This window comes from Mus caroli, chromosome 8 (assembly GCF_900094665.2).
Source record: "Mus caroli chromosome 8, CAROLI_EIJ_v1.1, whole genome shotgun sequence".
NCBI classification, from domain to species: domain Eukaryota; kingdom Metazoa; phylum Chordata; class Mammalia; order Rodentia; family Muridae; genus Mus; species Mus caroli.
Window position 1 is genome coordinate 109,850,207 of NC_034577.1, and position 24,906 is coordinate 109,875,112.

Here is a 24,906-nt window from a genome sequence, read left to right on the forward strand (position 1 = left end):
CCCAGCCTCCACTCGATGCCAGGAATGGCCAGGAGTTGTGGAAAGCTGGCATTCAGACAGGCAGTTTGTTATCTGACATCTCAGTTACTGACGTGGTATATACACTTGATTCATGAAGACTTCTTTTTTTCTCCAAATTTTGCTGTTTTTTTTTTTTAATTAACGTTCAGTTAGCATAAGATGTTAGTACCTTTGATGTGCTCATCTGTCACCTCTGATGTCCTTACCAACACACCTCATGTCCTCATCTCTGGCTCTGATGACTTCACTGGGTACCTCTGATGACCTCACTGGGTACCTCTGATGACTTCACTGGGTACCTCTGATGACCTTACTGGGTACCTCTGATGACATCACTGGGTACCTCTGATGACCTCACTGGGTACCTCTGATGACCTTACTGGGTACCTCTGATGACTTCACTGGGTACCTCTGATGACCTCACTGGNACTGGGTACCTCTGATGACTTCACTGGGTACCTCTGATGACCTCACTGGGTACCTCTGATGACCTCACTGGGTATCTCTGATGACCTCACTGGGTACCTCTGACGACCTCCCAAGGATTCGTGAGATACCAAAGGTGATTGAGATGAGGAGTTGCTCTTCTTCTCTGGATCCTCTACTACTAGGAAGTGAATGTACCTCGAACTTAAGCAGACAGGTCAGGCTTGGGGTGCATTCTTGCCCCATATATTTCCATTTACCTGACCCTGATGAAGCAAGTCCCCAAGTCAGTTTCTTCTCCTGTGAAGTGGCGAATGTTGCTTCTACATTATTCTCCATGATACTCAGTGGGACTGTACTACCCCCAAGGAGACAAAATTTATGTTCATGTGGGAAGGAATAACGAGTTACTTAGAAAAGAATAAGCTGAGGTGGACATGAAGTACATAGACAAACATCAATGTATCTGTGATGTTAAATTTTTATGAGAGTGATAAAATTTAGGAAAATATACAAAATGTCTCTTTAGGGAAGTAGGTAATGACAAAGTAAAAAGCCAGAAAACACTGCTATTGTGTGAGGAAGAAAAGATATGGACCGTGCATTGACATAGCGCTGGGCAGTCAGGAGCCCTGCAGCTTGTGGTGGTGAGTGGTGGGTGCCATAACTGGTCCTATAGCAAAGCTATAGTAAGGTATAGGGAGAAATGAGCTAGAACCTCTGCCTTTACTAATACCAGGAGTCAGCCTAAACATAGGAGACTGTGTGCATGTGGCATGATAATGTGTATACTATGGAGTTCAGAGGAAACTGTGGCTCCATTTCTATACCCATCTCTACTGCAGGGCTCAACTAAGTCAGGAGGTAACCACAGGCCTTGATCTCAATTTGTAGCCATGTCTCCAGCCTGCTCTGCTCACAACAGGACCAGGGCTCTCATCCCCACCAACAAAGCATCTTTTACTCTTGGATAATAATGGGATTCAGGGAGAATGTCATGGTGGCTTCTCATATGGAATAAAAGTGGTTGGTTTATTGTTAAACACGTAGAAACGAATGTTAAAATGAGATTCATTTTCTTCTCTGGGCTGTAAAAATAAACAGATAAAAAGTAGAGATATCTCAATATGGTTGATAGGTACAACACATGGCTTGTTGTGTCAGGAAACAGAGAATGAAGCAGGTAAAGCCACTATTTATTTTATTTGTTCACTGGTTTTAGTTTGAGCTGTCACCCTGACATACCCTGGAATCACCTGGAAGGGAAGTCTTAATGAGGACTTGTCTAGACCAGTTGGGCCTATGAGTCTGTGTGGGATTGTTTTGACTGTTAGGGAGCTCTGTTGTGGGTAGTACCATCACCTTGGTAGGAGATCTCGACTAGCATGAGAGAACAGAGCTCATAGGAGCACTGAAACAGAGATCTTTGTGTTTATTCTCTCTCTTCTCTCGACTGTGGACATGATGCTTTGCATTCTTGCCTTGATTTCTCCACAGCCGTGGACTAGAACCCGGAATTGTAAGCCAAATAAACTCTCTGTCCTCCACGTTGCTTTTGTTCAATTTTGCTGCAATGACAGAAATGCAACCAGGACAAACTCGGCAGGTGGTTAGGGGATTCTAGGGTAAAAACTGTGCCAAGTACTTTCTGCCAGTGACAAAATCAACGTATGGGAAGGTAGAGGGGGAAGGTGCAGAAGGAGAGACGGAGCCCAGGAGGAGTAGGCAGACAGACTAGCCATGAAAGACATTGATTGCTATGTCTCACTTTGCAACGAGAAGCTATGGCTTCAGGAGAGTCGGATGGAGGCACTAGCCCATTGTAGAATGTGCAAGGGTTCCCTTTAAGGACCAAGGCTTGGAGTGACGGTCCCAATCCCTGGGCCCAGTCATCTCTCTCCTTGCTTCTTGCTTCCTGCCTTAGCCTCTATGCCTGTCTCCCTTGCTTATGTCTAGTTCACTTGGCACTACAGGACTCTTGCACAAGTTATGATTCTATCTCCCTGAAATGGCTCCTCTGTTACACATGGTAATGCTGAATTTATGTCCATGTCCCTTGTTAAATTTCAAGCTAGAGACTGTTGGTTCTTGTGAGTGCTATGAACTCAGTGTTCACCATATAGGCTCTTGTTCAGTATTTGTGGAAGATAGAGATGGAGTGCGGGAAATAGGAAGGGAAGAAGCAAGACCAGGAGGAAGTTTGATATGAATCCAGGACTCCCACAGTCCTCTCTCTGTCCATCTTCCCTTGCCCAGTGCCTTTAGAACAAAGGCCGTCTGCTTTGATCCTGTTCATGGGCTATGGCCAGAGTCCTTATGCTGGCTGTGTGGCAGCAAGTCTCTGCAGGTCTTGTCATTTTGGAGTGTTGGTCCCAGTGGATGTGAGCTCTGTGCTAATGACCCCTGTACAACTTATCTCCAAGAGCTGACAATGTGTAAGCCTGAGGAAGCTTGAGGACCAAGATAGTCATAGGAAGGGAACAAGAGTCAGAGAACTGCAGGTATCAAAGTCTATCTGAGCAATGGTAAAGATGGTCCTGGAGCCTGAATACAGGGCAAGTTAGTTAGGACTCTCTCTACAGCAACAGGATTGATGGAGCAATTATATATATATTTCAGGGGGTATTTATCAGACTGACTCACAGACTGTGACTTACTTCATTCAAAACTGTTTGTCTACCAATAGAAGGCCAAGAATCTTGTAGAGGTTCGGTCTACAAGGCTGGCTGGCTCAGTGGTCCCAATCTGGTGCTGGGGGCCTGGTAGATTCCTAGAGAGCTGCTGGTCTTCAGGTCACATTGGAACCCTGAAGAAGTAGGCTCTAACATCAGTGAAGGAATGTTACAGCAGTAAGGCAGATGAGCTTGCCAGCAAGAGTGGGGGCAAGTACGCCCAAAGCAAAAGCTACCTTTATCCATGTCCCTTTATGTAGGCTGGTTTTTCCCACTTCAAATGGCCCAATCAAGAAAATCCCCCACAGGCCTGCTGAGCAGTTGGATTTTAGTTGGTTCCAGATATAGTCGAGTACCAAGGTCAGCATCACACCGTGTGACTGAGAAGCAGTGAATGCAATTTACTTCTCAGCTATGGGAGCAGGACTGAGCTCTGTGGGACTCTGACATTCAGTTCTGAGTAGATCCCAGAAGGGCTCTACTCTGCTGAGTGACTGTCCTTATGTAATGATGATGCTGTCATGAACCAGGATTCTTTTCTCCATTTCTCATTTATAAACTATGTGGACTGCTCTTGGCACATTCTCCTAACCATAATGACCTTATCTAGAAAGCTCCAAGTAGGGGGATCAGAGCGGTGGTTGATTCTTCTCTGCTGTGAAGATGAGATCATGTGCGTAAACACTCAGCTCTGGATTCATGCGGAAGAGTGCTCCGCCTCCACCAGCTATCCTTGCTGCCAGGTGACGTCATAATGGTCATTTTAAGCACCATCTTCCTGGAAGCGCAAGGCAGCCTCAGCCCCTCAGATCTTTCCATAGCTTTAGCAGTATACTCAGACCCAAGTTGACATTGGGTCACCAAGAGACATAGAAAATAACATTCCCAGAGTAACATTGTAAGAGATGAAGGCTAAGAATAGCCCTGGTACTTGTTGATAGCATCATTAACATAGCGGCATCCTGGACTATGAGCCAATGACTAGGGTCAGTATAATCTTTAGTGGTGACTAAGTAGTGATTTGGGGAAACTACTCCATATCTGAACCCCACAAAAGTCATGTTAGGTGAATGAAGTCAAGAACAAAAGGAACCTGCTGGGTAGTTCTATTACCCACTGAATGCAATGTATGGTGTTGTCTCTGTGGCTCCATTACTGATGATGGTGAGGCTTCTAGGGAGGAAGGGAGCTACTGTACTCAGTAAGGGAGAGAACCAGTCAAGTTCTGTGCCATGATCTGAGGGATGGGCAGACAGCTCTGCCAACACCTCGGAAATGCACTGAGTTGCTTGTTCCATGTCTCATTACAGATTTATGGAGTAGACAAGACTGCCAGGGAGAGTATCAAACATGGGTGTGCCGTGCTCCTTATTGGGAGTTTTGCTTTAGTTACCTTCAGCCAGGTGCAATCTGAAAGTTTTAAGTCCAAAATTGCACAGGCATACACAAACACACGCAAGTGTACACACACACAAGTGTACACACACCGAGCATGGGATGGGGAAGAGGCAGAGACAGAGAAAGAGATATGGGGAGACTGACAGTGAAAGAAAGAGAAACACACATGCATACTAAGACAGAAACAGAGAGCGAGAAGAGAAGGAAGAGATGGTGAGACAGGGAAGAAGGGAAAGTGAGAAAGAGAGAGAGTATTTTATTGTTTATAGAGAAAGTGAGAAAGAGAGAATTTTATTGTTTATAGAATAAACAAACTTGGTGCAGCCGAATACTAGAGTATGATATCATGATCATGATCCGTGTAATGATTTGGATTCCACCCACATAGCTTTTATTACAGAAAAGTGTTATAATCATGTTTTTATTACTCGTTATTGTTATTAATTTCTTACCACGCATACTTTATACATTAAACTTTATCATAAGCATGTGTGCATATGAATAAGGATATTATGTATTCAGTTCTAGCCTGGGATGCACTGGGGTCTTAGAAACCATCTTAGAAACACTGGAGAGAAAGCTTAGTAGTTATGAGCACTTACAGCTCACTGAGGTACTCAAGTTCAGTTCCTGGCACTGACACTGGGCAACTCATATTTAACTGTCACTCCAACTGCAGGAGATCTAATGCCCCCCTCTGGTCCCCACAGGCACTTGCACTCATATGGTATACACCAACAGACATACAAATAAAGAAAAGTAAATCTTTAAGAAAATACCCACTGTAAATAAGAATGTACAAATATAATCCAATTCCATGCTCACCTACAAGGGTCCTCAAAATCAGTAACAGAAGGGAGGCAGGCAAGCAGATAGAGAACACATGGAGAGAGCTGGAATAGTGGGATTATGGGCCTGGTATAGAGACACCCCAGAGAGGAGCATGGTTCAATGTCATCAGCACCACTGGTACCATTGTGTAAGACCCAGGTGGCTCGTCTAAGAGCTTCTGACTCTATTTTTTTTCTCACATAGTTAAAGTTTGACCTCATCTACCCATCCTTCACATCCCAGGACCTCCATCTCCATCTCCATACCATGCCCTTAATCTGCGTCAAGCTACCTGATTTTCTTGGCTTTCCTTCTTGCCCATCTCCAAACCACTCTCTATAGCTCATGTCTATGACAGACATCTCTGTGACATCAAATGGTTCTCATGTGATTTCCAACCCTGCTCTGCACTAGAACCAGAGCACACACCTACTGCTGGTACAGTCTATTCTGTAGGATAAGTGGACGGCTTCCAGGAAACACCCTAATTTACTGGCTTTTTCTATTTGTTTAAAAAAAATTTTTTTCAGAATGTTCCTCCACTTGCCAACACCTCTCGCCCATTTTCAATTCACGACTCATAAGTGCCCCCAGGTGCCCTCTTTCCCCGAATCTATTTGGCACCCCCTGCACTTTCATGAACACCCATCATTTCTTTGAATAAGCTTGAATGCCTGAACACTCTCTCTTCACCCTTTATAGAGCCTGCTGGTCCACACAGTTTCAAGTTGCAGCTCAGTTATTGTCTTGTCAACACCATCTTTGATGCATCTCTCTGCTGTGGTTCTGCTCCAAGACTCAGGCACTGCAAAAACCAGGTCACTTCCATCAAACAAACTCATCCATATCTGACCCTTACTTCATCCGCAGCCCTTAGTTAGGGGCAGGGCATGCCCTATTCCTCAGCCTCCACAATGCTGAGCACTTCCCTAGAAAATAAAATTGAACCAAGGCTATATGGTTTTGTGTTTTCCTCTTTGAGCAGACCTCCTGTAGCCCAGGATAGTCCCTAATTTGTTATGTAGTCAAAGATGACTTTTTCTGATATTCCTGCATCTACCTCCAAATGCTAGGGATTAAAGACCCCTATCTCCATGCCCAATTTGAGCATCACTAGAGACCAAATACAGAACACTGTGTGTTTCTCTCTTCCAGATGAGCTGCATCCTAAGCCCAAGGTTGTGTCATGATTGGGTAAACTCCATCAGCATCATCAAAATCACTCTGAGACAAGTGGTTTTGATCAGGATAAAGGGCAGCTTTGTGGAGTAGTAGCACACACTCATAACACCCATGCTTAACAGATCAGAGACTTCTCCAGTGTTAAGTCCCATCCAACCGCCTCACCTTTCTTCCACTGTTTGTCTTCCTTCCTTAGTGACCTTCAGTGACTGCAAGGGCAATGAGAAGCTGCACTACGAGGTCTCAAGCCCACACTTCAAGGTGAACAGCGATGGCACCTTAGTGGCTCTCAGAAACATCACTGCGGTGGGCAGGACCCTGTTTGTCCATGCTAGGACTCCTCATGCTGAAGACATGGCAGAACTGGTGATTGTCGGGGGCAAAGACATCCAGGGCTCCTTGCAGGTAACTCGACTGCCGGGGCATGAGTTGCGAGACCAATGTTACCTTCTGTATCACGTGGGAGATGAGGGCTTGTTGTGTTGTTCTGGAGTCTTTATGGTGTTGTTAGCATTGCTATGAGTGACAAAAACCCAACCCAAAAAACAAAAGGTGAAGGACAAGGCAGTGGGAATGCAGGAGTGCATGTAACTGACATACTTTAGGCTTCCTTCTGCAGCAAGCGTGTCTCTGCATTGGTACCTAGACAAGGGCATCAGCTCTGATTTGTATCTGTCTTCTGATTCCATCTTGCTCATTGGCTCCTCTCTGCGGGTGTCCCAGTGCAGAGATTCCCTGATATGTCCACTTCCTTCTTCAGGCTGAATTAGCCTGGCTTTATCTCTTCCTGGTGATATCAACCAAAGCCTGTGCCTGATTCTCATTGGCTCTAACTATATTACATGACCATCCCTAAACTAGACACTGAACCACTTGGGACACCCTTCATGGTACCATGTCCTTTCCTGAAGATGTCTCCACCTGCCTAATACAGGGAGCTGGAATGAAAGAGGATATTTACTTAAAACTTAATGCAAGAGCTGTTATCAGAGAAAGAGGGATGGGTATTTGGCATGCCTGGAACACAATGGCTCTTAAATTTATAGCGAGGTGAGCACTGGACACAGAATGACTTTCCCCATCAACTGGCATGTATTCCCTTCTGGATACTCATGTATGCAAGCCCCCGGCACTCCCATATATGTGTATACACCTGATGAGTGCCCCATGTAATGTACGCATAATTATTGTGACTGGCTGAGTCCTTTGGTGATAATCTGCAACCAAGTCTTCCTTCTCTGGGGCTCAATGACTCTGGTGTTTTCATTAGAAGTTTCGAAAAGCACTCTGGCCGACTCCCAGAAAACAAAGACAGCAATAGTGGTGGTGTCCCCAGCTAGGCATGGAGAGCCTTTTCCCGTGCCTGCTGCCCTAGCTCTCCTCTCTGAGAACCCTGTGAGTCTCCTCCATCTAGTGATGCACAACCCTGCCTTGTCTGCAGTTGACTTCAGTAGAAGTCAGAGATTGCTGCCCCAGCTGGGTCGATTGTGAGGTGTAGAACTGACGAGAGCTGCCTCCACGCCAGCAGTGTCTCCACAATCTTAGAAGAGTGGTACAACTTCTCATCTGCAGACTGGTGACACAGGCTGGGATGGCTCACAAGTGGGCATGCTGTCATCACACTCATGACAGATGGGCCGAATGCCCTTGGCTGAACTGGAGTGTCTTTCCCAATGCACCACTTGTAGGAGTAACCATCAGTTGGTCACGTATAGCTGTTTCTGGGGATGGATTCTGTTTACCATGTCTGGGCAGAATAAACTCCAGGGTTCTCCTTTCTGTTTGTGAGTCTGCAAGTTAGGGGGAGATTGAAACACCACACATGCATGCACACACGCATGCACATGAACACCACTGATACTTTATCTATGATTTGATAGTTTCATGCAGTATGCAGGGCATTTTGATCCCATTTGCCCCTCCTACGATTTTACTAGCCCCATGCCTTCTGAAGTCATTTCCAACAAGTCCCCCTTACTTTTCAAGTCTTTCTCTTCATGACCCACTGGGTCTAACCTGGGTTGCCTGCATAAGCACGGATTTGGGGCTTGGGGTTGGTTACTGGATGAGGGGCCACTTACTAGTAACTAAGTCACAAAAAACCAAAGTGACTTCCCCTCTTAGAAGCCATCAGCCACCAGTAGTTCCTCAAATAGGGATGGCAGATCATGAGCCCCTCCCCCATCCAGGATGTGACAACGACAGGCTTGGTCTTATGCAGCACGTTCTGTACTGAGTACAAAGGCCGTGTCATATCCAAAAGACATCATTTTATGGCGCTCCTCCCCACCCTCTGGATCTTTCATTCCCTGTGCCCTTGAGCCCTGGGGTTGGGTTGATGCAGATGTCTGTGCAGGGACTGATGCCCATGACAACAAGACGCTTCTCTGACCAAGGCTGTGAGCAGCATTAAACTATAAACATAAACATTCAGAAGGCATTTGACAGCATGCCTATTATTAGTAGTATTAAGCCAACAATGTCACTGATTTTTTTAAAGACAGTAGGACATTGGTGACTGTATTCACCAGCGGAGTAGTCATCCATACACAAAGGCAAGCCTGTTTCTTACTGGCTGGTGCTGGTTTCATGGCATCTCACTGACTTGTGATAGAGCAACTTGTCAAACAATGCAAACACACAACTGCCAGACTGTGCGAGTGAAAAATAGATAGATAGATAGATAGATAGATAGATAGATAGATAGATAGATAGATAGATAGGTAGATAGATAGGTAGATAGATAGATAGATAGATAGATAGATAGATAGATAGATAGAGCTTCTTAAGGGAGTGTAAATGGTATGAAGACCAGGAGAGGGGATGATTACATAAGGAACTAAATGTTTCTAATGGGCATCGTTTGCCATGATTATTGGTTCATATTTATAGGAAGTAAACAATGTCATAGTGTTTGCTCAAAGGATGGAAGGGAGGATTCTGGGTACTTCTCAGGACAAAAACCTCCCTCAAAGGACAGGGACCCGGGGTCAGTGGCTTCTAGCTTTGGCTGGAGTCAGGTTTAGGGTCCTAGTTGGGTCTCTCAACCTTTATTCGCGTCTCTCGAGGCCCCGTGAGGCGCTTCCAGCAGCCCACCTCCTCCCAGTCCTGGTTGGTTCCCATTTGCCACTGTCTATATGTACCATGAACAGAGCTCTGCTGAGATTGTTTGCTTCCTACAAAGCACTGGGGGAGGGGTGGGGGAGGGAGCTGGCTGCTATGGCATTCTGAGGGCCAGACTCCATTAGAACAGGCTCCAGGAGCCTTGATAATGTTAGGAGGTTTAGATGTGCTCAGATGTATCCATAACCCAAAAAAAAAAAAATCTTGAAAAGGAAAAAAGAAAAGGAAAACCAGGTAGGATCCTGGAGAGGGAGGGGTGGGTCATGCCTGAGTGTGTGTGTGTGTGTGTGTGTGTGTGTGTGTGTGTATGAGAGAGAGAGGGGGGACAGACAGAGACAGAGACATACAGAGAGACAACAGAGACAGAGGAAAGGGGGGAAAAGAGACAGAGAGAAAACACACACACATATGCTTATACAGGCATACACACACATGCGTGGGATGTACATGTGTACCTGAGCATATGGAGGCCAGCGATTCGCCATTTGCCATCCTATATTTTCAGGCAGATTAGTCTCTCCGTGAATGCAAAGCTTACCAATTCAACCAGACAGGCTAGCCATAAGCTCTAGGAATCCTCCTGCCTCTGAAGTTAGAGACTGGCATCCCTGTATTCCTCTCACATGGGTCCTGGGGATCTGATATGAGGTCCTCATATGTACATAGCAGTTGCTTTGCCAACTGTGCCATTTCACCATTTCTGAGCGGGTGTTTGAAAAGGCCCCACTGTGTGGTCAGGCAGAGCAAGGCTATAGGGGACTATAAGGGGCTATCAATAAGTAGGAACATTATTTGCTCTCTTGCCACTGTCATCGAAATACCTATAGCCTATAGGAACAATGTAAAGGGAGATTAATTTCTGGTCACTGTTCAAGAGATTTCACCGCAGATACTTGGCTCTGCTGATTCCGGGTCTGTGGTGAGGCGAGTGCATGGGCCCTGTGGGAGCACACAGATTATGGGATACAGGCAGACAGGGATAGAACTGGGGACAAGGCAGAGCTTTCAGAGGCATGCCCCAAGTGACTGGCTTCCTCCAATTAGGCCACACTTTCTAACGATTCCAGAACATTCTAAAATAGTACCACCAGCTGGTGACCCAAGTATCCCACATATGGACCTGGGAGGAATATTTCATCTTCACACCCTAACTGCACAAGCATTGACCTGGCGTCCCATCAGAGGGGAAAGTGAAGGTACACAGGCATGGTTTTAGTACTCAGTGCACAGAAATGTAAAAGGGAGGGACACTATGAGCCTTTGGAGAAGGGAAGGGTCAAGAATCCCGAGCCATTTATACATGCAGTTTGTGAGGGTCCCCCTCTCATGTGTTATACTTTTGGTGTATGTGGTTGTGAACGTGTGTTAGTTATACTTGTTGGTTTGTGTAATGCAGCAAGCGTTCTGCACTCCATCTTGCTGAGAAAGATCTGTGAAGACTGACTAGTCCAAGGTCACGCAATGGTATTGGTGAATTCTGTGCAGAGTCACCCTGGCTGCTCAGCCCGTGCCTCGGGCATCCTTAAGGTGCTGCCCTTTCCTGGCCTGAGCTGTCCCTTGAAGGATGGTCCCTTCGGAGAGTGAGGAATGTGCCATGAGGTCATACCTCCTGAGGGAAATGACTAATCGCCGACAGGATACGTCTCTCCTTAGCTCTTTGACCTTGGGTAAATGGCTGTGCCTCCCCAGCCTTCATTTACTTTGAGTTTATCATCCATAAAGAAGAGATGGTAATGGACCTCCCAGGGTCTTCGTGGGGATCAAACTGAGACAATGTATGCAGTAGTAACTGTTAGCATTTTGCTGGGGCTACAGTAATGGCCAATGCTGATGCTTATGTAATGTGCCAAGAGCTCAGCCCTCCCCTGCCTTATTCACTCCTTATGTCCCACGGCCTGCCAAGAGCAGGGCATCATCATCTCCTCCTCATGGGTGAGGAGTGTGAGAGGCAATGATGGTGACCCTGGTCCGAATGCACAGCAAGTAGGTCATGGGGCTGAGGCTCAGCTCTGACTCCTCTGTTCTGACCAGGGGTGGAGACTTGATCTTCTCCCAGTCAGGAACTAAGCATGAACACAGAGGTCACATTCCAGAGACTATGGTAACTGTGGCAAGTGAGAAGCCTGATCCAGTCTGGAATGTCACGGGCTCCTTCCTATTCAATACTATTCCGACTCTCTCTGACCTATGGCTGAAACTAGAAGAATATTTTGAGACCCCTTATTCATACTTAGCATTACTCTCCATTTTAACTTACTTCTGTCTCTACCCAGGAGTTTGAGACTGGTCTTGTCACTCAACTAGGAGAGCTGCAGCCACGGCTATGAGAAGGAAGTGTGTCCCCTCAGGGTTAGGCGGCACACTCTGTACTCCCCATAGAACTACAACGCCTGAGTGTCCTGCATTGGGAGCTGAAGGAGACTAAAGAGAAAGCATTGAGTTAAAATCACGGGAAAAGTGGGCAAGCAAAGAGGGGTTTAGACTCATGTGAAAGGCAATAGTGATATTTGTAGACTCTTGGCAGACAGAGAGGAACAGACAGGATGGAAAGGTTTGGAAGTCTTGAATCAAGTAGAGATGAGAGCAAGTAGAGATGATGGCCACTACTCTTTTCAAGAATCTACTTCGTGGAACCCTTTAAAGGGTGTGAACCTCAACATATGTTTTAATGGATGTTTTTTTTTTCTCATTTTTACACTCTCCCGGTGAGGTTGGTCATGTTATTCCCCTACCATATGCACACAAGAGAACTCAGCCAAGAGCCCTAACTTGAAATTGACAGGAAGGAAGATTGAAACCCAGGCTCCTCTCTTCAAGCACACATCCCTTGATACTCTGCTGGCAGGAATACTACCCTGGGCAGGTGCCGCCATTGCCCATGGGTCAAGAGACTTGCAGTATATGGCTGCATAGAAGCAACTGGGGAAATTACATGTACAGAGTATGGCTTGAAGGAAGAACTGGGCCAACATGTGTGTCTGAATGATTCTGTTTTCCGGCCTGGAAGACCTAGATGAATGAGACCAGGTAGGACTGAAGTAGATAGGCCGGAAGTTTGGTAAGACCTGTGCATATTGAACTAGAGGCTCTTGAGACTGCTTGATAGACATTTCCAGGAGTTGGTGACTAGTGTGGGACCATTCAAGATGGCAGGACTTTTGCTTTGGAGTAGAAATGAGGAGGCCCACTTCTCCACCCCTCTGCTTACTGATTGCTTGACTCTGGACAAGCCACTCACCACTCTGAACCCTGATACCTTTGTCTATGAAATAGGGATAAGAGCAGAATCCAGGGCTCTGTGTCTCTCCACTGGGCATAGCAGATGGCCTCAAGCAGTGGAGGGGTCAACAGGGTTTCTTTGATATCTCCTGAAGACAGAGCCTCAGGCTGAATTTATTGACCGATGCTGTAAGACTGAGCCAAAGAAAGTGGTTCAAAGTTGGCAGAGGGAAGGCGTCTCGGGGTGGTAGGGATGACATCCAGTGAAACCCAAACTGGAGAAGCCATAGTTGCTAAGTTTATCTTGCCATATTTTGAACAGGGCATACATGAAATTGTCAAAGAGCAAAATCCAATCAATATATTAAAAGATATAAAGATTTCTCTAGGACAAATGACAGCACACTCCCAGTTCAGCTGTGAGGAACGTAGCTTGATGGGAAGGCAGTGTTCTCTCTTTACTCCACACTATATGATGTCACATACAACGGAAACCCCTGCATCCCGAGTTTGGCACACTAGTTGCTTAATTATAAAGCGATTTCTGACTCTTTAGTGGGCTTCCTCATAAGCTAATACTCAGCTGAGCTCTGTAAGTTCACCTTAGATCTGAGATGAGCAGGACAGTTTAATCTCCAGTCTCTTGACAGGCTCGGAGTTATTGTTATGTGAGTGGAGAGGTTAGCCATCCATGCACAAACCAGTTTGCTGCCCTGTAGAAGGTGGGGGCGAATCCTGAATCACCAAAGTGAGCCTGAACCAAACTGTGTCTTCCTGTCACTAAGCTGACTATCTCTCACTGCCTGATCAAGAGGAGCTGGAGAGCAGCAGAGGGGGTAGGTGGGGATGGGGGAGGGTGTATATGCCCCACCCACATTCATTTGCATGTGAATATCATTTATGTTTATGTGTTCACCTGTGTACAGAGCTTCAGAGAATTAGCCAGGAGAAAAAAAAATCCCTGTGCTGCACCCCTATGAAGAGATATATTTGCGTGTATGTAAAGGAGATTTATCCTTCCCCAGCCTGCCTGTCAGTACCTACATTATTTGTTTGTTATTTTGACTTAAGGTTAGAGAATTGAGCTGTCTATACCTAGGTCACGTGGGAGCCTCAGTTCTGAGGAGTTGGGAAATATAGATGCCCTGGTCCAGGTGGCTAGGTCCAGCAGTGGCCCTATTACCCATTCAACTTCTTGCCTCCAACAGGATTTGCCTGATGAGATATCATCTCCTCCCAGAGTCTCCCCTGCTCCTCTTCTGAGTCGGGACTACACACACACACACACACACACACACACAGCAGCAGCAGCAGCAGCAGCAGCAGCCTCCCTCCCAACACAGTGCCTCTCCTTTCTGGCTCTCCTATTAGTGATGTGTTTTTCCTTGTTTCCAAGTTTAATGCCTTGTTCTGTTCTATAGTGGTAAGCCTCTCGGGGGCTACAAGAACACAGCCTCTTTCTTCTTTCCTCTGCCCCTTCCTCTCTCACTCTTCTCCTGTCTCCCTTACCTCCTCCCTCCCACTTTTCTTCCTGTTGTACAATCATTGCCCTTCCTTAGCACCTAGCAAGTGCAGGCTGCACAGTTAGTCCTTTGTATGTGTGTTTTGAATAAATGAATGAGTAGAATGATAAATCTTGCTCATATTATTTCTTCATTGAAACGTACCACTCCTGATAGGAGCCCACTGTGTCCATGGGTGGACCACATCTCCCTACTCCTTCACAGTCCCTGCCTCTCTCTTCAGACTCTGTCACTTCCAATATGATCTCTGTGGCTCATTGGCCAGCACTAGTCTGGCTAACACGTGGCTACTTCAGGCCTTCTTTAGATGGCCCTTCTTTGGGAATGCCTCTCGATTGCTCCCTCTACCTTGTTGGTTCTTTCCCTCCATGCTTCTTTTCCAGCCTCCCTTGATCTCCAATAAATGTCAACTCTCTCCTTCTTCCTACTTTAGTGCATCTCAGTTCTGAACCTCCAAGCTCAAGGATTGGCACCTGGGTGGACCACTAAAAAAAATTTGGCAGGAATCCCAGCGTAGACCATGCCCCCACTCGAGTTTTTTCAGCTGTGAAATGGGCTCATCAGAGCACCTCATTCGGGTGTCATGGCAACAGAATGAGCTACCTGCAAAGCACTAAGAATGACGAGTGAAATGTTTAAGTGCCATGACAATGACAATTATTCCTCATGACTGGGTTGTCAAAGCCAGATCCATAACACACGCTCAGTGACTGAATGAGGCAGATTGAGAACACCAATCCCTGCACTTGCCCAACATCACCAGTTGTCCTCATTTCGATTCCAGAAGGCTCTAAGTGGCAATTCCTATGGCTACGAGCCTTGTTTATATCTGTCAATGGCCAGACTTCTAGAGAAGAGATGCTCTATTTCTCTGAGTCACTTAATAAACACCAAGGACTTGGCAGTGTTTAGCAGTTAATTAGGAGTGATGTATACTCTTTTCCTGGAAGTCAAAGCGCATAAAACCCAGCCCCCACCAAAAGGGAACCTGAACTTTAAATCAAGTCCCTCAAATTAAATGCAAATAATATTCATAATTGTTGCCTCGTTTTGTCATTTTAAGAATTCCTTGACAATGAAATGTAAAAGGTGGTCACATGAACTGCAGAGGTTGCGTTCCAGGCTTGTATATCTTCATGTTCGTCATCGCAGCGAATGTGTAATTGAAATGACATGGTTCTGCCTCCTGATCCAGCTCCAAGGATGGAAATGCAGACTGCTTCAAAACAGCTAAAGAAAAAACAAACAAACAAAACAAGCAATCACAGAAAGAACCACTTGCAAAAAACTCATTTGTTTATTCATTTTTAAATTTGCTTATTCATTTTTAAATAATAATATAACATGAACAACCAACCTCTCAGAAGCCTGAGTTTCTATCTATGACTTATAAGAGCCTTGGCATTCTATTGAACAAATACTTTGATGATATCCTGAGTAACAGACCCCAAAGCAGTGGTTAAAGGGCCTCTGTCACTGCTTATACACACTCTGAGGACATATAACCAGGTTACTATGCACATTAGAGAACCCAGACTTGCCTCAGGAGTGCCTCCAATCACCTGTTTACTACCATACTTTCAGCCACATAGTAATGAGTCATCACCTAGATCTTTGGTGTCAGTTTTCCCATCTATACAATGGGGGCATTAGCTCCAAGCGTGGACGCCATGATAAGATACATGACATTTAAGAAGGCTTCATGTCAGTGTAAGTGCCCGACAGATGAACAGTCCTTTGAGGGGGGCATGAGGGTGATTATAGGAAAGATAGAGAAGAAGACTCAGAGACAAAAATTAGAAATCGGAAGGGCTCTCCAGTGAATACTGTGGCAGCTCCGAGTTTAATTCTCATAGGTTTTATATGCTTTGCAATATCATGGGAAACAAAGTCACAGGCTAGCAGAGACAATGGCTGACATACATTGGCTATCTGTTCCTATCCCTGTTCCTTTCTCTAAGATTAACAGAACATCCAGCCCCTGGCCTTGAGCTTCAAGTGCATTCCCTCTTATCCTTTCCAGGAAATGTGCCAGCAGACCCTGGCCTGCCTTGATTCTGCCTTGATTCACAGAAGCAGGCAAAATGGCTCCTAACATTTCTTGTCTCCCAAGTACCCAGTAAATACTGTCACTCATTTAACCTCTCCTTAGTAGGCTTCTCAAAACCTGCTTTAATATGTGTACTTAAATGCTTTACCAGGTAGTGGGAAGGAAAGGCTAACAGGGCAAAGAGTGGAGGATGTGGACTTGTTCAGAAACAGTTCTTTGGGATGAAATAAATCTGCATTGTCAGGAGATCAGCAGTTCAGTTCACACAAGTCAGCAGCGGTGGTAGCGAGATCCACTTGCAAACACCACTTGCGAATCAGCAACAACAGCCGTTCAATCCAGAAGAAACCTCGAGAGGCTCTGCTGATTGGCCCCAGTCTGTAGAAGTGGTAAGAAGCCACCACCAGAAGTTCTTTGGTATGTTTTTCCTCTACAAAGTCAGGACAAATGATGATCAGAAATAGTGGCAAGGCAAACCAATACCACACACCATCATCCATTGGCTGTCAGGTTACATCTATACCCTTTCCAAACATCACATGTTCTCTCAAACATCTTCTCTACCAAAGCATCACATGCTGCTCTTTTTCCCGGCCGCTTCCAGAAAACCACCAGGTGTCTGTTCTCCACGAAACATCCTCCCACGTGTCTGCTTACACAAAAACATGCTCTCATAACATAGCCTCCAGAGAAACATCACATGACACAACTGAGTCTCCAAGGAGACCCAAAACTTCTACTTCACTCCCTAGGTTTCCTAATCACATATTCTAGGCAAAAAGACTCTGCACAGTTGTTTTGTAGGTAAACTTTAACCTGCTTCAACCCTGAGGCATTCATATGCACCCTGTCCATTTGGGACCCCCTCCACCAGCTCATGTCTAAGGTACCTGTATGTGGGTAATTTGCGTTGATTTCTACAAAGAGTTCAGACTCTATCTGCTGCTCTCCTGTTGTCTGGATAAAGTACCAAGACCAAGGCAACTTACCGGAAAAAGGAGTTTATTTTGGCTTACAGTTACAGAGGGGATCCATGGTAGCAAACAGCAGACCTACCAGCAGGAGCAGGAAGCCAACAGTCCACATGCAAAGGCAAGCTGGAAGCAGAGAAAGCAGGCTGGAGCAGGTTTTTAATCTCAAAGCTCACTCCCAGTTCATACTCTCACCACCTAAGCATCCTGGAACAGCACCACCTACTGGAAATCAGGTAGTTCAAGTGCCCCACTCAGACTGTAGGAGACCTTTCTCATTCAAATCACCAACCACATAGATGCTATTAACAGGAAAGTGGTTGGTTAAGTGAAATGATTAGCTTAGCCCTAGACCTCTTCACACTGGTCAGGAATGATGCAGATTCTGTAGAGCTAGTCAATTAGGTCAAGTTCTCTTGCATAAAATATGTTTATAAATATCCCCGAGGAGGACCAGGGTATGCATTTACTGTGACCGGAAAGAAAGGATGAGTTAAAGATGTAGAAGCTTAATGGGTACTGATTTAACAAGCAGTAATTCAAACACCTGCGAATTACCACCCTCCATGGCAAGAGCGTCTGAAGTCACTATTAAGGAAAATTAGTATCCATTTAACTGTCACCCAAATTGGGGAAAATATACAGCTCAAAAATGATCACACCGAGCCAGGAATTGGGCCTTAAACGGTGTATCGGGCTGTTCTGTTTTGACACATGCCTAAATTGTTGTGTTTATATGGCTCTTAGCTCCAGGATAGCATTCAAATATAGATAAAAAAGACATCCTTCGATTCATTAATTTAAGTAGATAACAGATTGCTTTGTGGATCAGAATCTACAAAAACTATATTCTGAAGATTAATTTTAATTGGAATGCTTGGGGGGAAATAACGGAACGTGGAGATAAGCACTTTCTGGCCTCTTTTCAGCCTGGGAAAACTGCAGACCTCAGTTGGCACATGGTTCAGCTCACAACCTCAGAAGTCACACTTGTCCTCTGAAGTTCTCTTAGCATCCCACCAAACGGAACCAAGAGAAGCCAATTCCAATACAGTGTTTTATTAAATTCTCTCATCTGTGCCACATCGCACCTCCGATATGTTGTCATTTCTGCAGTCAATCAACTCAGCTAAGAGTGTCAAAGATGCTTTTTGAAAATGTTCTTCTTTTCATGCCAAGTCTTTGAATGCTTACAATCCTGATTAGTCTTCTGCTGATGGGACAAACCATGACCAGAAGCAACATCAGGGAAACAGGGGCCTATTTGGCTTCTACTTCCAGAGAGGATAGTGCCCATCATGGTTGAGAAGGCATGGTAGAAGGGGGTGAGGCCAATAGGGCAGTCAGGAAGTAGAGCAATCAGGATATTCACACACAGAGAAAGCAGATGGATAGAGAACAGTAGAGCCCAGTAAGAAACCACCCCCTAGTGACATACTTCCTCCAGTAAGGTCCCACTTCCTACAGGTTCCATTACCTGCTCTGTACAGTATCACCAACTGGAGACCAAGTGTCCAAACACATGAGCCTCATGGGAATTCAAATTCTCAATTCTCATTCAAACCACAAGTACACAGCATCAATGTGAGCATCCGTTTTTACAGTGCTCCCTAGTCATTGGTGGCATTAAGGTACACATGAGACGTAATTGTCCTTGGAGTCCATAAGAGCAACTGTATATTTTGACAGAAGGATGACAGCGCCAGTCACTGAGTATTTACCCCCCACAGAGTGCGCACTCATGAATCATTTCTCCAGCCTCTCCAGCCACACTGCGCCTAGAAGATCTCAGGCCCATTTTATAGATATGGAAGTAGATCAGTGAGACAAGTGTCTGCCTCTGTGATAAGTGGCAGAGCCAGGGGGTGTAAGCTGAGACTTCTGCTGGAGCATAGTCACTGCTGTTCCTGTGGTGATGTCATTTGCAGTGTCTCCACTGCTCTCTGCTAGCCAGTGAACACAAGAGAAGACGGAAAGAAAATAAAAATGTGTTGAGGAATAAATACAGATCCAGCATTGTGCAGAGCCCCTAATAAATGTTTTAGGTCATTAGACAAGTCTTGTGCTGTCAGAACACTTTTGAAAATTCTTTCCCCTTGAAGAGAAGCGTAGGGAATAAGAACATCATTGGAACAACAAGGCTTCTTCTATAAATGCTTCTAAGCCAGAAACCATATTCGTCTTCAAAGTTAAGTCTGGGCAAAATGCCTCCCATTCATCAATTATATCTAATCTTATAAATGATAATTTCCCATTTTATTTTCACGTGCGATTGTCTGATTCAATCCTCACAAGAATGTCCTGGGGCAGCTAGTGCTTCCCTCTGTTGATTCCAGAGATCTGAGACGCACAGACCTAAGGCCTTGAGTCGTGAAGCTGCTCACTGGCATACCTCATATTCAAACCCACAGTGATGTCCAAATCCATTGTTCCGACCATTGTTAGATTCCACAACAGCCACACAGGGCTTTGAAGTGAACAGAATATGGGATTTTCGAGAGGTGAAGCTTCCCTCGCTGTCTGATAGAATAGGATAAACAGATAAAAGGCATATTTCCTAGGCTCTCCCAGGCAGTTCTACTCTACCACCTTTTACGGTTACCATAAATCAATCACTGGAGACATCTGAACCAGAGCCCCGGAAACAATGACCTCCCTTTCAGATCAAGTCTTCCCTCAAACTCCTAGGGAAGTTCTGTGAAGAGGCCTGCCCACTGTGAGCTAGGTCTGCAGTCAGCACACAGTTAGCTGTTCCTCTCAGAAATGGCAGGGAGAAAGTTCAAAGTGCAGAGAAGCAAAACTGTTCCAAAGAAGGATGCTATAAGAAGTCCTGAGACAGGGGCCTGAGCCCTGAGCCACTGTGGTGGTGTACCGCTTCCTGGTTTGTTTCTAAAGGTTCTACATGAAGTTTTCTTCATGTAGAATGGCACCTTGGGGATAAATACCTTGAAGCTGAGGGGCAGGACACAAAGGTTCCCATGTGAGGTCGGTCCCAGTCTCTGAACAGACCACAGGCTGTCACCGTTTGGCTAAAGACCCTAAGATTAAGGAAAAGGATAGATTGCAACATCAGTTATATCTTTCTCATATTGTAGCATGTGTAACAATCAAATTGCATGGTCTAGCTCACCAGATTTCCCACCTAGCTATAAGCCTGTTCTCTGATATGATTTGCTGCAGATACCAGTATTAGAACTCCTCCCTGGTCACCCTGTGGGTACTATGTGATCATCTCTCACTTGTTGAAATAGAGCCAAGTCTAGACTCAAGGTACTGCACAGACAAGCGGGAAGTGCTTGTGTCTGCCGTGGATTTTATCATATTAAAGCTGGCATCTTTCTGGTTCTTCTTGTGAAGTTGTACCACTTGCCTGGAATCTTTAGAGGTGCTACATTTAAAAAATAACGGTAAGAATCTGGGGTGATAGCTCAGTTGATAAAGTGTGAACCATGAAAGCATCGGGACCTGGGTTCAAGTTCCCATGTAAAAAGCTGATAGGTGTAGCATGCTCCTGTAATATCAGCACTGGGAGGCAGAGACAGATCTCTGGACCTCACTGGCAGGAGGTCCAGCTGAACTGTGAGTGGCAGGCTCAGTGTGAGGTCCCACCTCAATCACCTGAGAAGGAGGGATAGAAGAAGACACCTGTGTCCTCTGTCCTCCAGATGCAAGCATGACGCACACATAGCAAGAATTCCCACCCACATCCCCCTGGGGCCCTTAACAGAAACTGACACTATTACTTGTAGAATTGTGTTTTCAAAATAAGACCAGAAGCAGCAAATGGGATGGCAAATTTTGTGTGCATGATCATCGGAGGGTGCAACAGCTGCTGCTTTTTAAAGCAGAAAACAAATTTTGCAAACTGTCCTTTTTCTCCACCCCACCCTCCTCTCCCAGCCAGAGAATTCAATTCTCAAAAAAAAAAAATATTCACTTTCAAAATTTTATTCAGTAGCAGAACGGAACCTACACATAGGCAGAAAAAAATATCATAGAAGCACAGAGATGTGACATTAAAGCCCTTGGCAATTTCTGGTCTCTTGGGACCGGAAGGCACAGCCAGTGGCAGGGAGAAGGGGTTCTATGGAGGAGGAGACAGGACTTCTAAGGTTGCTCACTGCCATAGAGATGCACAAGGCTTGACACTGCTTTGGGAAAGCACCCTCTTTGATCACTGGCTGCTCTGACCACCTCCCACACTCTCAAGTGACCCCCAACCATTGCCCCAGCGTCTTACAGTTCAGAGGGAAGGGGTGGCACCTTCCCCCATAGCTCTTATTCTCCTTGTCAATCACAAGAGCCATGGCCTGTGATCTCAGGATGGGGTGCTGTGCTATTGCCCATGGATACAGTTTCTCCTGGCTCTTATTTTTTTATGGAAATCAGCCACCACCTTCAGTTCTCTCTCTCTTTTGGCAACAAATCCTTTGACAAAAAAAAGTGTGCACCGCCAACCAAACCCTTCATCATGTCAGGAAAATTGGGATTCTGCTGACAACTTTTTACAGCTTCTTTCCTTTGAAGATAGAAAGCTATAAACAAAGGCAGTTCTCTGAGAGACCCAGGCTGTGACTGAAAATCCAAACAGGCTTTTTTTTGGAGGGTCACCCTCTGTTCCCTGGTCATTGTTCTCATTCTGAATATGGTATGTTGACTAGCTTTAGCTCCTCCTCCTCCTCCTGCTCCTCCTCTTCCTCCTCTTCTTCTTCTTCCTCCTCCTCCTCCTCCTCTCCAAAGCCTTAAGAGGCAAGCCAGGGAATCATGCTATATCATTTGTCTCCCTGTATTGTCCATTCTTCTAAACCCTGGTTAACCCTGATACTTGAGACCTGATTACCCTTTCACTCCACTTCCCTTATTCAATTTGGTCCTTGTTAGCAATGCTGAGCCACCCCAAAGAGCATGGCTTCCTTAGATGTCTCTAGAGGTGGAGGAAACAAAACAAACAAAGAAGAAGAAGAAGAAGAAGAAGAAGAAGAAGAAGAAGAAGAAGAAGAAGAAGAAGAAGAAGAAGAAGAAGAAGGTGGTTCAGAAACTAAATTTTAAGAGAAGAAACTTGAGATGAAGAGATGGCTCAGCGGTTAAGAGCACTGACTGCTCTTCCAGAGGTCCTGAGTTCAATTCCCAATAACCACATGGTAGCTCACAACCATTTGTAATGGGATCCTATGCCCTCTTCTGGTGTGTCTAAAGAGAGCAACAGTGTACTCACATACATAAAAGAAATCTTTTAAAGGGGGAAGAAGAGGAAGAAGGAGAGGAGAAGGAGGAGGAGAAGAAAAAGAAGAGGAGGAGGAGGGAGGAGAAAGAAGGATGAGGAGGGAGGAGGAGGAAGGAGAAGGAGGAGGAGGAAGGAGGAGGAGGAAGGAGGAGGAGGAGGAAGAGATGACGACGTCGATGATACCTTATGGACTACAGATGTGACCTTGCATGCTGGGGTACTTGCCTGTTGTGGATGAAGCCCTGTGTTCAAACTGTAGCACAGCTCAACTGGAAGTGGTACAGGCCTGTGGTCCCAGGACTTGGCAGGTACAGGCAGGACAATCAGAAGTTCAAGGTCAATAGTGTTCAAGGCCAATCTGGGCCACATGAAACCCTTATAAAATAAAGGGAAGGGAAGGGAAGGGAAGGGAAGGGAAGGGAAGGGAAGGGAAGGGAGAAGGGAAGGGAAAAGAAGGGAAGGGAAAAGAAGGGAAGGGAAAAGAAGGGAAGGGAAAAGAAGGGAAGGGAAAAGAAGGGAAGGGAAAAGAAGGGAAGGGAAAAGAAGGGAAGGGAAAAGAAGGGAAGGGAAAAGAAGGGAAGGGAAAAGAAGGGAAGGGAAGGGAAGGGAAGGGAAGGGAAGGGATTAAGGAAGGGATTAAGGAAGGAAAGAAGGTGGAGATGGAAATAGAGGGAGGAAAAGAAAGGAAGACAAAAATGCCTTTGACATTTTCCTGAGTCCTAAGTGTCACGGTTGTGCTGTTTTACACAGTACAACAGATGATGAAACTTTGTTTCAGAGGGTGAGGACTAAACTGACACAGTCACTGATAGAAATACAGCGCTTGACACAGTGTGCCAAGTTATTTATTCAGTGGAATGAATAAACTGTCAGTGGAATGAATATTGCCAGTGATCACGAGGACCCTGGCCAAGCTTCTTCAGCACGCTCTGCATTGTGGTCTTGTATGAAGCCAGCTAACCTTCACCACAGCTCTGCAAAATGGGTGCTGCTGTCTTTACTTTATAGATAGATGCAACAAGGGCCTCTGACATGCCCAAGGTCACAGAGCTAGAAGCCCCTGGAGCCTAGCTTTCTATTCACAAGCTTTTATAAAAAGCACTCACAGGCTCAGTTTATCCTTTTGAGCCAAAGGGATGGAGATGAACTGAATGTTACCCTAGTGAAGGAGACTCAAGTTAGGGGAGCGGCTGCACCCAGAAGGTTTCCACAGCAACCTCTGTCAACCTTGAACATGGATTCTACACACAGTCCATGGACCACGCTGATTGCTGTCCTCCCGGGGATAGAGATGGGGATCTGAAGACGTGTGTCCCTGGATTTCACAGCTCTGGGCTTCATGTATGACAGGCTTGGGATGCAAGACTGAACCTCAGACATTTTCATGGATAGGATGGAGTTGATACAGAATCAATACGCACAGATACAAACTCTCCCTCGGGGCAGAGCTTCTGACAATCAGGATGCACACTGTGGTCGGGGCCCCATGCCAGCTTCCTCGCTGTGAGTGTCTGCACTTCCTGTTTCTCTTAATGTTCATCCTTAATGTGTGGCTGATCACCGGAAGCGCCACCTTAAGACTTTTCTTTTAGACCTAAGCTGTTAGTCCAGATCAGCCTCCTGTAGTTTTCCATGACTAGCTCTGGCCAAGTTCAGAGTTGTAAGTTCTTGAGCTTGCACAACCCCATCTCCTGTCTCCTGTCACTGAACAGCTTTCCCACTCTCTCCTCCCTGAGGAAGCCTAACTTCTCCTCCTCCTCCTCTTCCTCCTCCTCCTCCTTCTCTTCCTCCTCCTCCTCCATCACCACTCTTGACATATTTTTTAGAACCTTGGCCACCTCTGTCTTCCATTCAGTATATTTTAGTTGTTCTCTCCTGGGCTCCCCGCCCCTGCTCTCATGCTCAGACCACCCCATGCTAAAATAAATCCTCCCAGGGCCATTTCTTGGGTTTTGCCCATCCCTTCACCAGTCAAGGATCACTCTTTCCCCATCCCTCGCTTCACTGCCCACTCTTACCTTAGTAATACAAAGAGAGTCCCGACCCTCACCATTTTCCTAAAACTGTTGTCTTAGGAAAGTTATAGGCACCAAAATAGCTGAGTTCTTTAGCTTTTTTGAGTCCCAACCTGCTTGGATTCTTTGAAGCATTTAATAGGTTAGTATTAATGTTTATTTTGTTGGCAGTCACATAGCATAAAGTTTGCCATGTTGAGTGACTCTCTCTCTCTCTCTCCCTCTCCCTCTCCCTCTCCCTCTCCCTCTCC

At 45.7% G+C, this 24,906-nt stretch overlaps 1 protein-coding gene across 1 annotated transcript in view; it reads left to right on the forward strand.

The window, feature by feature from the left end:
• The window catches only part of Cdh13 (cadherin 13), a 1,030,912-nt gene that overhangs the window by 390,195 nt on the left and 615,811 nt on the right, over nucleotides 1–24,906 (forward strand). Inside the window, exon 3 of the mRNA XM_021169677.2 lies at nucleotides 6,727–6,935. Within this exon, the coding sequence (XP_021025336.1) occupies nucleotides 6,727–6,935 (209 nt within the window). The remainder of the gene's footprint in view (nucleotides 1–6,726; nucleotides 6,936–24,906) is intronic.